This window comes from Lagenorhynchus albirostris, chromosome 17 (assembly GCF_949774975.1).
Source record: "Lagenorhynchus albirostris chromosome 17, mLagAlb1.1, whole genome shotgun sequence".
NCBI classification, from domain to species: Eukaryota; Metazoa; Chordata; class Mammalia; order Artiodactyla; family Delphinidae; genus Lagenorhynchus; species Lagenorhynchus albirostris.
The window spans coordinates 57,168,652-57,181,789 of NC_083111.1; the positions used below are offsets into that span (position 1 = coordinate 57,168,652).

The 13,138-nt window shown below is 31.8% G+C and overlaps 1 protein-coding gene across 3 annotated transcripts in view; it reads right to left on the reverse strand.

The window, feature by feature from the left end:
• The window catches only part of CSMD3 (CUB and Sushi multiple domains 3), a 1,076,690-nt gene that overhangs the window by 169,021 nt on the left and 894,531 nt on the right, over positions 1–13,138 (reverse strand). For 2 of the 3 annotated variants that reach the window (XM_060127235.1, XM_060127234.1), the window contains 3 exons: positions 6,557–6,670; positions 5,958–6,053; positions 4,149–4,352 (listed from right to left, as the gene is read on the reverse strand). In XM_060127235.1, the coding sequence (XP_059983218.1) occupies positions 4,149–4,352; positions 5,958–6,053; positions 6,557–6,670 (414 nt within the window). The remainder of the gene's footprint in view (positions 1–4,148; positions 4,353–5,957; positions 6,054–6,556; positions 6,671–13,138) is intronic. The other variant, XM_060127236.1, reaches the window with a different exon arrangement.

Sequence of the window (13,138 nt, forward strand, 5' to 3'; positions counted from 1 at the left end):
ATGCTAGGGACAGTCCACTAGCATTTACTCCTGAAGTTGAATGTCAGCCATAGCATGGTCTCAAAGGCTTTAATGCCTGGTAGGAGTGCCGGTCCTTGCTGAAATGAATCTGTAATCAAATGGCCTGAGCTTCCTTTTCTTTACATGGATTTTTATTTCTTATGGCAAAAACACTAGGATTAGTCAACTGACACATATGACATATGAGAAAGCTTTCTAATAATCATGTAGAATAGGGGTTTTCTTCTGCCTTAAACAAAAATGGTTTATGTTTACAGTGTAAAGTTCTTATTCTCTACTCTCCATCTCACAGAATATTCTATTTTTTCTCTTTCCCCTTTTAAACTGTTCTTTCATGTTTCTTTTTTCTTCTTTAATGTCAGCTCACTTCTCCCTTTTATCTCCTTCCTCTTTCTAATTCTTGTCTCATCCTCATACCTTCATGGACAAAAGAAAATATATATTTTTTGGATAATGTAATGTTTGAATATTTTAGGGTCAGAAGAAAATGCAGAGTGCACACCTTGATTAAATATATATTTGTACAACCAGTTAGAATTATAGTAATCATTATTTTAACTTTAAGTTTATTTTTATTTTAGACCCTTACAAACACTGAAAACAAACCAAATCATGAATATATGCCTATTGTTAAACTCTGCTCCTTTTTAACCAATTGCTCTTAAATGTATAAATTGATGGAAAGAAATTTCACAATCCCCCTAAATAGCATATTCTAATAAATAAGTACTATTATCCTCTAGAAAATTGTCATTACATTTCCCCAAAGCCTTTCTGAAAATTTTAATTGAAAGAAAAATCTTGCCTTCAAGGAACTCTAAATTATTAGAATTAGAAAGAATGACACAAGTCCATGCTTTTAGCCCTTTCCAAGATGCAAAAATCTTTGGTGGAAGATAATTTTTACATATAATAACTTTAAAGTGTTATTAAAACAAGATATCAACAAATGAAAAATGAGTAATATCAAATCCTTTATCAGCACTGCATATAAATTTTTTATCTTAGATCTAATACCTTGAGAACTGAAGTCTTATCTTCTGATTTTATGGTGGAGAATTTGGCAAGCACAAAAACAACTTAATTTTTGAATACTTAGATGATTCCAAGAACTATGCCAAGGCTTTAAAACATCTAATAGCCACAGTAAACCTATAACTTTCCTGTTTTATTGATATGGGAATTGAGAATCAGAGATTATGTAAAATTTCCAGGATCACCACAATTTCATGTTAAAGTCAAAGCCTAATACTACTACCCAAGACTTAATTAACCCTTATGCTGAGAACCTACTACAATTCCCAGTTATAAGGACTTATTCAGTTTTACATGATTCTTTACAACTTTTCTCCATTAATTAGTACATTAACGTGATAAATACATAAACAGAACTTTAATAAGTAATTCATGGATTTACATTTCACTGCTTTGCATATGTAGGTTCTTTGAACACTCTGAATAGATGAATGTTTTCAATAATATTTAAAGATTAATGAGCTAGTTTATGCCTTTCCATAAGTCATCATATCACTCTACCTTTATAATTATCTTGAGGGAATTTTCATAGTATATATGAAATTAAATGAAGACAGCTACTTATCCAGTTATCTTCCGTTATATGGTATTAATATTTTCTATCAGTATGTACATAAAGAAACTAAAAGTGACACAGAAATTATGCAAATAATTACTGGGAAAAGTGAGGCAGAAATAATTACTGATTCCTGATATTTAGAGAGAAATATTTTAAAATCTATTGTGAGGCTAAAGAGATTTATTATCATGTGTCTTTCCTCAATTATTAAACTGACTTAAAGCAATGTAATTTCTGATTTATACATGTTGTATGACTAATTTTGGCCTAGACATATAGGAACATTTCTCTCAGCTCATGGTCCTTTAGGATAATTTATTTATTAGTATTTTATAAGAGTATGAAGTCAACATATATTGTGGTTCCTAAAGAAGAACATTATCTATTTTCTCTTATGAGAGTATAAAAGTGTGTAAAGAAGATCTCTTTGTTCTGTTAACCATAGCTCTATGCTAGGTGCAAAATAGGAGGAACATCAAGTCCAGATGATTTATTCTCCTTTACTTGTTGTTTGTCAAAAGTATACTTGAACAGGTTAAGAAATTCCACATTATAAATAAGATATAGAATTCCAATTAGGAAATTAGCTCATCAGCCAAAACACAAAGAAAAGCAATCTTCTATAATGTACATTGAGGTCTGGAGTCAGAAAACCTTATCTTCAAATCCTGCCCCTACTTTACTGTTTATTAGGTTATGTCACTTTAAAAGAAAACTGTTTTACTTCTCTAAGACTCAGCTTATTCATCTGTAAATTCTGAGAGTAACTTCTCCATAGATTTCCTGTGAGGATTTAATTAAATATGTATTTATATTACTCAGCATGAAACCTGGAAATTAGGAAGCATTAAGTAAGTGGTAATCATATTAGAAACTGGTTATTTAGCTGAAGGACGAGAAAGTTGAAGGGTCATTTACAGGTTTCCAGTGTTTTAAATTATTTTTTGTAGGGAGTTTTCAACAAACAAAAGAATAATAAAAGAATAGTTCACAGTCCATTTATTGTAGCAGGAAGAACTAAACTACTGGTTTGTAAGAAAAACACTCTGTAAAATATGCTAGGTATATCTCTTTTGGGAAGTGGTAATATCAAGTTCCTACAGAGATAAGTGACCATCAATCCTTCCTTTTTATTTATGATAGTCCCAACTTGTACCACTTTCCCAGCACAATTATTAATAACGTCCTGATTTGAATGGTAAAAGATTTAGAGCAGTTTTGTCCTATACAAAGTACACGTTCGATGAATGCATATCACCAGACCTTATCTTTACTTCCTCAGTAATGAGTGTACATTCCATATAATTTCGATTAAAATCAATTTAGAATATATTTTATTCTAATTAAATATGAATTAACATTGTATTAATCTGTGTTAAAATATGGTAAAATGTGTTTTAAAAAGTTAAAAATAAAAACTATTGACACGTAATTTCTTTTCAGGTATGGCAAGAAGTGTTATTAAAAATAGATTTTATATATTTATAAATGTATATGTTATATTGTTTATATGCACACTCATGTCTTCTCTATCAAAAAGTGGAGTATTGAGATTATTAAAATAAAGACAAAATTTTGCTTATCTTTTATTTTAAAAAAACTTCCTCTCATTTTCCAAGTCACATACCAATAAAACTTTAATGAGAAAGAACTCATTAGAACTATTTCTTAACCTGAGATTAAGCTTTACTACGCTTCTTTTAGTTTAATACTATATAATTTAAAATTTTAATTTCCAGATATGCTTTTGGAACAAAGAAGAAAGCAACTTCCCAACAGTCTACATTTTCCACATCCATGGAATTCTACAAGATCTAAAAGTCATTGTAATGATCCTGAAATATGATAAGATTCTAAACTATTTTTATGGTTTAGAAAATGTTTTAATCTGCTTCAAATAACTTAGCAGGGCTAAGTTCATACAGTGTTTATTTTATTTATCAATATAAATTGGGTACAACATTACAAAAATATAGTCTGAAATAATGAGATTTCTGGCCAACCCTACACCATCTACTCATTCAAATTGTTTCCACTTATATTTGTGAAATACTGGGAAAAATTATTATTTTATATTTTTATACATACATATAATTTATAGAGAAGAGAAAAACATTTATTTACTAATGCATATTTTCTAATTTTTTTGATGATAAAATACACCCAGAAAAATCAGCTTCTGTGATCCTTAAAAGATAGGTAAATTCCTTACATATTGGCATAGAAATCTTTGCATAAACTTTTAAAAATGAAAAATAATATTTATTTCAAAGGATGGTAGCACATAATAATTCCATATTAATAGCATTCCAATTCTGTGTTATTGGAAATATGTATGTATATTTTCATTGATTGCATTTCATCTCAATTGCATCAAATAGCCACTCTAATTTGCATATTTAGATACATCATAACTAATAGTTTAAAATTAATGTAAAACTATTATATTTGAAACAAATATTGAAAGATGCATGATAACTAATTTTGATATATAATATGTACAATCACAAAGCATACAAATTTATAAACTTACCAATACAGGTAGGTAAGGAGTCATTCCATTGGGCCAAAGAATTTGGCACTGAATCACACCTAATTGCAAAGGATCCATGGAGAATATATCCAGGATTACATTCAAAAAGAACCAATGAACCAACTGCAAATTCATTGCCAATCCTTCTTCCAAACCTTGGTTCAGGCACAGAACTGCATTGTGTGGAACTTGTTCTAGGAACAGCTGCGTACAAATAATTGTTGACTTTAATTTCATATTTGGTAGAGAAATAGAGATTTCAAAATGAAAGTATGCAAACAGATTTCAAAGAAATCTTCACCAACTTGAACTTCAGTTAACAATTTGAATACACTTACAAAAGTTTATACATAATGAAATACAATTCAAAATGAATAAATATTGCTATTGTCATTAAGATTTTTTATTTAAAAACATTTCACTTTTGATCCTTTAAACAACATCGGTTAAGGTTTTTTTTTTCTGTTTTTTGTGTGACCACACTCATCAATATAAAAATGTAGCTTGAGTAAGATATTTCAATTTATGGAATGAAAGCAAAGAGATACATCTTTTTTTTTCTTTTTAAAATGGAATACCAAGCTTACAAAAAACAGATGTCAGGTTACATAAGGTAATGTCAAGTTTTTTTTTTTTTACAGTATTTGGCCCCTAAAAACATAAATTTAAAAAAGCAAACACAGCACTTGATTAATTTCATAGCATGTTCATAAACTTGGTTGTTCAAAATATGTTTGTTATTGATGAAGACAATACGTTCAGGCTAGACAGAAGTCAGACAGATTAACAACAATAGAAGTTTTATTTTAATAATCATACAATATCAAATTTGAAATTGCTTTTAGGCTTTATAGGTATGTCCTTCAATTGTGACTTCTTTTTGATTAAGTAAAATAGAATGATAACAGGATGTTTTTTCTTTTTAAAACACATACAGATGGGACTAAGGAATTTGATAACAGCCCAAAAAATGATAGGATGAATTCCAAATAGACAGATTCCTCATATGTGACTTGAGTGAAAATAACTTCATTTGTTAGAGTGCCTTTTAAAATTCATAATACCACAAATTGTTTACAGAGGGAATACTATTAAGAATGAAACAGTATAATATTATAGCCAATATTATAATTGGAATAAGAGGGTTTAAGAAGAATATCAAACCACTAATGTTTATAAATTTATTAGGAATAAAGTTCAAGATATATTTGAGAATAACAACTACATGATCATACATAATTCAAACAAAATATTCAGATGATAGGTCTTAATTTAGTTTTATATAATGTGGAAGTGTGTCTATAAAAGGTGACAAAAGAACTATGTAAACTGACTTTGAATTGCACAAAAATATTTAATAGTCATGAAGAAAGTTTGAATTCTCCTAAGAGAATGAGAGACTAAAATTTTAGAGTGGAGTAATGATTTCCTTGGCATGTCTAAGTACATCAGCACAAAAAGTTTGTGTATTTTTAATTTAGAGTGCTAGACTCTAAGGAAATAGAATATGTAGAGTGAAGCATTGTCAAAAAAACACACCAGATGTTTTGAAAACAGTATGTTGGGAGGAAGGAAAAGCATGCAGCTAACTTGAGAATGATGATGGAAACAATAGGTCCTTTTTGACTTTGGTCAAAGTAATAGTGCTCTAACAATGGGGGAGGGGACAGGGCAAAACTGTTTTTAAAAAAACACACAACTTTTACCTCTCCTATATGGTTATGAGGATCTCATCATTCAATAACTCTGGACATAGCATGGAAACTGATATCATTCCTTAGTGTGTTTCTATGCTACACAGTCACTTACCTTGATAAACAAAGTGAAATCCCTTAGCTGTTACTGGTCCAATTGAAGTAAATCGAATTGTGATCTGATTACCTGAACTCAGTGGAAGTGATTCTCCTACTCAACAAAACAAACACTAAGATATCATAAATAATTTCATTCAGTAAACCTAACAAATGATATTAATTTACACTGTCATTTGAAAACGTCAATCTATGTTCTATTAAATTACTTTAATATATCCTACCACTGACAACATATTTTCTTTGGGTTCAGCTTCAATTGCAACCTTTTTACTGGAAAGCTTTTATTACGTTTTGATAATATTGCCTCATTCTGTAAAGAATCTTTAAATACTACATTAAACACTAAGTGACTAAGTCACACTAAGTGACTAAGTACTATATTTACTTGATTACAATCCCAGAAAACAGTTGGTTATATTTTTCTCATGAATTTGAATTATTCTTGTGTTTCTATTCTTTTTTTAAAAATAAAGAATGATTCTATTTTCAGTTTATTTCTAATATGGATGACATAAATCTCAACTTTCACTACAATACCAATCAAAGTCAGTCTTTAATCAATAACTGATGCATGGCAGTTCTATTAAAGGATACCTGAATGGGATCCTGAGAGGGAAGATAACAGAGAAGATTGCTGAGTTGGCCCATCATACACCTCAACAACATCGTGGAGTGATGTCTGGAAAAATACAAACTGGCCAAACACCACTGATCAACAGGAACCAGGAGAAGCAAACAAATCACCAACCATCCAAAAATGAAAACAAAAAACAAACAAAAAAAAATAGAAAGAGGAGGAGAGAGAGAACAAAGTATTACAATTTAATAGTCATCTTTTTTTTTCTACCTTTAAAAGAGGATGTGTGCCAATTGGTTGATATGCCTGACACATGTACTTCAGGTCATAAAAGTAATAACCGTGGCCTAAAAGCAATAAAATTGTAAGAATATTATTTTTTTAATTAAATTAAATGGGTATAACATTTAATTTAGCTCAGAAATCATAAGGTTGGCGATTAATACTGTATAATAACTACTTTTTTATTTTTCTATTGGTAGATTCTTTTCACTTTGTGACTCTCTTCTCTTTTTCTAATTTTTTTTCCTCTTTGAGATGACATAGACAAAGTTTTAGTTTAGGGGATTTATCGTAGATTGCTTTTAAAATGCTATTCCATTATAAATAACAGTGTCACTAGAAAAATATCAACAATATACTTCTAATGTATAGCGTTTAATTCACATTCTGAAAATGTCCCTATATATTTATTGTTAATCCTCTGCCAAAATAAAGACATATTATTTATGATTCCTCAGCAACTGAGATATTTTAATTTCAATTGAGATATAAAATTCTACAAAATGATTGCTTTTTCATGGTAAGTACAGATCTGATGTACTTACCAACAGAGTTTTATAAATGTCTCCTTTTTACTTCATTTTGTACTTTTCCTTTAATAATATATTAACTTTACATGCAGAAACTACCCAAACTATAACTTAAAAGAAAGAACCTGTTACAGAGCAGAAATCAACTAGTGTTTTGTGATTTTAAAAAGTGAAATAGGTAAGAAAATTCATCCTCAAAACATTTCATTGAATAGAAAAATTGTGGGGTTTAAAAGACTATGATTTTTCAGAAGTTTAATAATGTAAAAGCAAGGTAACTTGTAAAAATTCAACATTATATTACTGTCATTGAACTATACATTGCACAAATATATATAGTTTTTTAAAGTTCTTCATATTTTATCCCTTAAATCGAGGTTATGGTCATCCTATGGTGGTCATATGAAGACAGGCTTGTTCATTTGAAACATGCTGAGTTTTGTATTTGAAGCCACACACATAATACTGTACACAAAGCTACATGTATTTTTTTTGGCCTGCTAAAATAAGCTGTTGATCTCAGTCCAGTTCTTTGTGGGGTAAAAGAAAACAAACACAGAGTGTTGCTACTTTCAATAATTCCTGAACCTTAGAGGGCTGACTTTCATGAATGATCCTCCTTAAAACATGATGTCATAGAAACAAATTTATGTTTCTATCAAATCACATACATGTAGTCTATTATTTTAATGGTTTACAAGTCATATGAAAAATTTCCAGTTCGACCTTTTTAAAATATCCATATTTGATGGTCTACCAAATCCCAAGTTATTTCAAAAATACTCCTAAAAATATTAAGAAAGTTTTTGTTTTCTGTTTTTGCATTTGTTTAGATTGGTGTTTGGATGATCTGTTTTCAAAAGTGTCTTTTAAAGTTTCTATTAAAATGCAGATGTTGCCATTGCCTTTCTAAGTGCCCCCTCATCCCCCCCAAAATCAAAGTAGACTAATCACTAAGAACTTTGCTAAACTAAGTACTCTGTGCAACAAGACTCTTGATAGATAACATTCTTTCTCTGTATCTTTCTGGGAAGTCATTAGGGAAAAGTGTCAAAATTCAACATCCTTTATCTCTGTCTTCCTACATATCTCAAATATTCCATTAGGAAACATGTCCAATTTCCAAGCAAACCACTATATTTACAAACAACATTTAAAACAACCAATATACACAGTGATCCAAGATCTTTTTCTAAGGAAAAAGGAAAAAAAAATACGCCCTCTTTTCTTCCTGTTTGTAGGCTTCTTGTTCTCAAATATTACTTCTCTACAGATAGACTGGAGTTTTGTGTCATCTGTAAATTGGGTATGTTGAGACTATAACTTTTAATAATATAGCCAGTAACACCATATATTTGCATCATATTAAGTAAAGAAAACTGTAGGGCACTCCCTTTTGAGTGATGTTAGTTTGTAATTTATTGTAGTAATTCTGTGATGAGATAGGGGAGAATTGAGAAGGGTAGGGGGTGAGGGAGTTGAGTGTTGAATCTTCCCTTATTAAGCAATCAGTATGCTACTTCTCTTCAACTGCAACCTTACTCTGTTGTAATATGGCCAATGGAAATTTTAAGTTAAAAATAGCTTTTATTAGGAAAAAACTCTGAGAGGGTACTGAATCATTATACGAAAGATGAAATTTTAAAGTACATGTTGAATAAGTGTTTTGTAGTATGAAGAATCAAGAACACTTGCACAGTGATCTTACTTCCTACACATTATCAGGTTAACTATTGTCTTACTAAACCGATATGCTACAATTCTGAACCAAATCTCCCCTGATCAGTCAGAATCTCAAGAATTAAATGGTTACTCCAATGTTTGCTTCCTCATTCTGCCTCTAAATGTCTAAATTTACTTAGTTTTCTTATGTTCAGATAACAGTAGGTCCTTTGCTTCTAAAACATTCTGAATAGCCAACCGCACCCTTTGCATAGCTGAGACTAAAGTAGGAAAACAAAAATGTAAACATTTTAAGGTGAACCAAAAGGTAACTAGTTGGATGCTGTTTTCTGGTAAGCAAGACATTGTCTAGTACATCATTCTGGGTCCCCTGTGTTTATGGGGGCTGTGGTGTAATGCAAAGGATTATTATTATCCAATAGAACTATTTGTAAATTCATCCTACATATCATTGTAAATTCATTTCAGTATTTCATCTGCCTGTCTATCTATCTATCCATCCATCCATAATCTATATTTGGTTCTTTGAATTCTTTCTTGAAACACTGTAACATATTACAGGGTCCCTCATTAATTAATGAGTTAAATAAAGTTTTAACACATGTTTATTTTATATTTGTATGGCAGCCATGATTATGCCCTCTTTAAAAAAAAAAAAAAAGGGCTTCCCTGGTGGCGCAGTGGTTGAGAGTCCACCTGCCGATGCAGGGGACTCGGGTTCGTGCCCTGGTCTGGGAAGATCCCACATGCCGTGAAGCGGCTGGGCGCGTGAGCCATGGCCAGAAACTAGTACCTCAACCTAATAGCTGGACCACCATTTTTTTTTTTCCTAAGGCTATATTTAACCCCTGAAGTCTGGGCTGATCATGCTTTCTGGAATGATTAGCAACCCTATTCTTTTTCTTAGTTTCCAACAGAGGTATAAAATTCTTTGCATCTCAGCTCCAAGCTCTTCTTTCTCTTTCTCTGGAGATTTGCATGTCGATATCAAAAGCATTTTGCTCTCATGCTATTAGTATAGGTTATAAACACTAAGCTGTTTCTTAAATGAGACACCATTTTAAGGAAGTTTCTCCTTCTTTAAGCATAATAGATGTTAAGAATAATGTCTCTCTTTTATTAAAAATCCATTTTTATAATGTTAGATGTATCACTGCAAGCTAGATACAGGAAGAAAGGGAAACTTAGTAAGGTAGAAATAAACATGTAAAAATCTCTACAAACAAGCCAATGCAAATAACCTATTATTAAACCTGAAACTACTTCCAAGCCTCTTATTTCCCATATATTTTATCCTACAATACAGTTTATTAATTCAACTAATATTTGTTGATTCTATGAGGTACCAGGAACTGAACTAAATGCTGGGGATAAAAAGTGACTAATACAGAAAGGGCCCCATTAATTATATTTATGGTCATTTAGGTGGCAGCTTACCTTTATTCTATGTATGATAAGATGTTAGACTAGCCAATTAAATTAATTATAAACCAACAATGGTACTTTGGGCACATCTTTCCATACAGATCATTGGTATGTTAATCATTTAATCCATTCTTCAAAGTAAGTCCTCTACCAACAACTTCTAATGGGCAACATTTGGGGGGAGACCCAGACTGCATTTTAAAGAAATCCATAATTTAGATTTTTAAGAATCACTTAAATAGAGGAAACCTCTAACTTAGATTATATTGGTTAGGATATTTACCCCAACTTTAAAATTTGCTCTCCCATGAGCAAATAAACTCAGAATGAAACCAGGCATTGTGTCTATCTACTCTTCTTTGTATATGAAACAAGGTTTACTTGACATTTAATTTTTACAGTATCGTATTCAACGAAGACAATATCATATTCAACCAAGACAAAGAGGCAGGGTTCCATTTACTGAGATGGTCTTCATGGTTTAAGTATTCAACAAACTTAACTTTCAAAGAGCTTTTGTTTCCTGTTCTACACCAAGCACTTTCAAACCCATCTCCTTTAATCATGTTCATTTAACTCTTAAGACTTTGTCCATTCTTCTTAATTTACCCATTTCAAATGTAAGTCAATAAATAATAAGAGAGGCCTAGGATGGCAGAAAGAAACTCCTGAGCATTAGGAGTTAACTGTGAGAATACTCTGTGCAGATGAACAGTCTCTCTGAAAATATCATTGTGGGCAACAGTAGAGTGGGTGCTTAGGGTACGACACAACACACTAAATAGTGCAGTGCCCAGAGGGTTGTGCATTTGTTTAAAATATGAATCAACAGAACAAAGAAGTTAAAGCTCCCTTTTCCACTAAACTCTACTCTGGAATATTGCTGAAATGTTCCGCCACTGCCTAAGCAAGTCAGGAATTTTGGATGTTACATTTAATTTTTGTGCCATCAAAATAACACTGTACAGACAGCCTCTTCAATAAGTGGTGCTGGAAATAAGTGGGAAAACTGGACAGCTACATGAAAACAATGAAATTAGAACACTCCCTAACACCATACACAAAAATAAACTCAAAATGAATTAAAGACCTAAATATAAGGCCAGACGCCATCAAACTCTTAGAGGAAAACATAGGCAGAACACTCTATGACATAAATCACAGCATGATCCCTTTTGACCCACCTCCTAGAGAAATGGAAATAAAAACAAAAATAAACACATGGGACCCAATGAAACTTAAAAGCTTTTGCACAACAAAGGAAACCATAAACAAGACGAAAAGACAGCCCTCAGAATGGGAGAAAATATTTGCAAATGAAGCAACTGACAAAGGATTAATCTCCAAAATTTACAAGCAGCTCATGCAGCTCAATATCAAAAAAACAAACAACCCAATCCAAAAATGGGCAGAAGACCTAAACAGACATTTCTCCAAAGAAGATATACAGATTGCCAACAAACACATGAAAGAATGCTCAACATCATTAATCATTAGAGAAATGCAAATCAAAACTACAATGAGGTGTCATCTCACACCGGTCAGAATGGCCATCATCAAAAAAATCTACAAACAATAAATGCTGGAGAGGGTGTGGAGAAAAGGGAACCCTCTTGCACTGTTGGTGGGAATGTAAATTGATACAGCCACTATGCAGAACAGTATGGAGGTTCCTTAAAAAACTAAAAATAGAACTACCATAGACCCAGCAATCCCACTACTAGGCATATACCCTGAGAAAACCATATATCAAAAAGATTCATGTACCACAATGTTCATTGCAGCTCTATTTACAATAGCCAGGACATGGAAGCAACCTAAGTGTCCATCAACAGATGAATGGATAAAGAAGATGTGTCACATATATACAATGGAATATTACTCAGTCATAAAAAGAAACAAAATTGAGTTATCTGTAGTGAGGTGAAGGGACCTAGAGTCTGTCATACAGACTGAAGTAAGTCAGAAAGAGAAACACAAATACCGTATGCTAACACACATATATATGCAATCTAAAAAATAAAAGAAAAAAAAAAGGTCATGAAGAACCTAGGGGCAAGTCGAGAATAAAGACTCAGACCTACTAGGGAATGGACTTGAGGACACGGGGAGGGGAAAGGGTAAGCTGGGACAAAGTGAGAGCGTGGCATGGACATATATACACTACCAATTGTAAAACAGATAGCTAGTGGGAAGCAGCCACATAGCACAGGGAGATCAGCTAGGTGCTTTGTGACCACCTAGAGGGGTGGGATAGGGAGGGTGGGAGGGAGGGAGACGCAAGAGGGAAGAGATATGGGGATATATTTGTATGTATAACTGATTCACTTTGTTATAAAGCAGAAACTAACACACCATTGTAAAGCAATTATACTCCAATAAAGATGTTAAAAAAAAAAAACACTGTACAGAGACTCACTGATTTGGCAATTAATTAACTTTAAATGAGAATAATAAAACAAACGTGGATGTGGTTACTGTTATTCAGTGATCAGGATAGGAGTTATTGAATTAAAAATTAAAAATTGAGTTTATGCAAATAAAGAAGGGTTTCAATTTTATTTCACATTTGTTTTCCTCTCAGAAGGGAATAATTCACAGAGTATCCCAATGGCATGCTAGTGTAGGGAGGAAAAAACTCAGAATCAGACTGGGCCATAACTAAGGGAACTGATCTAA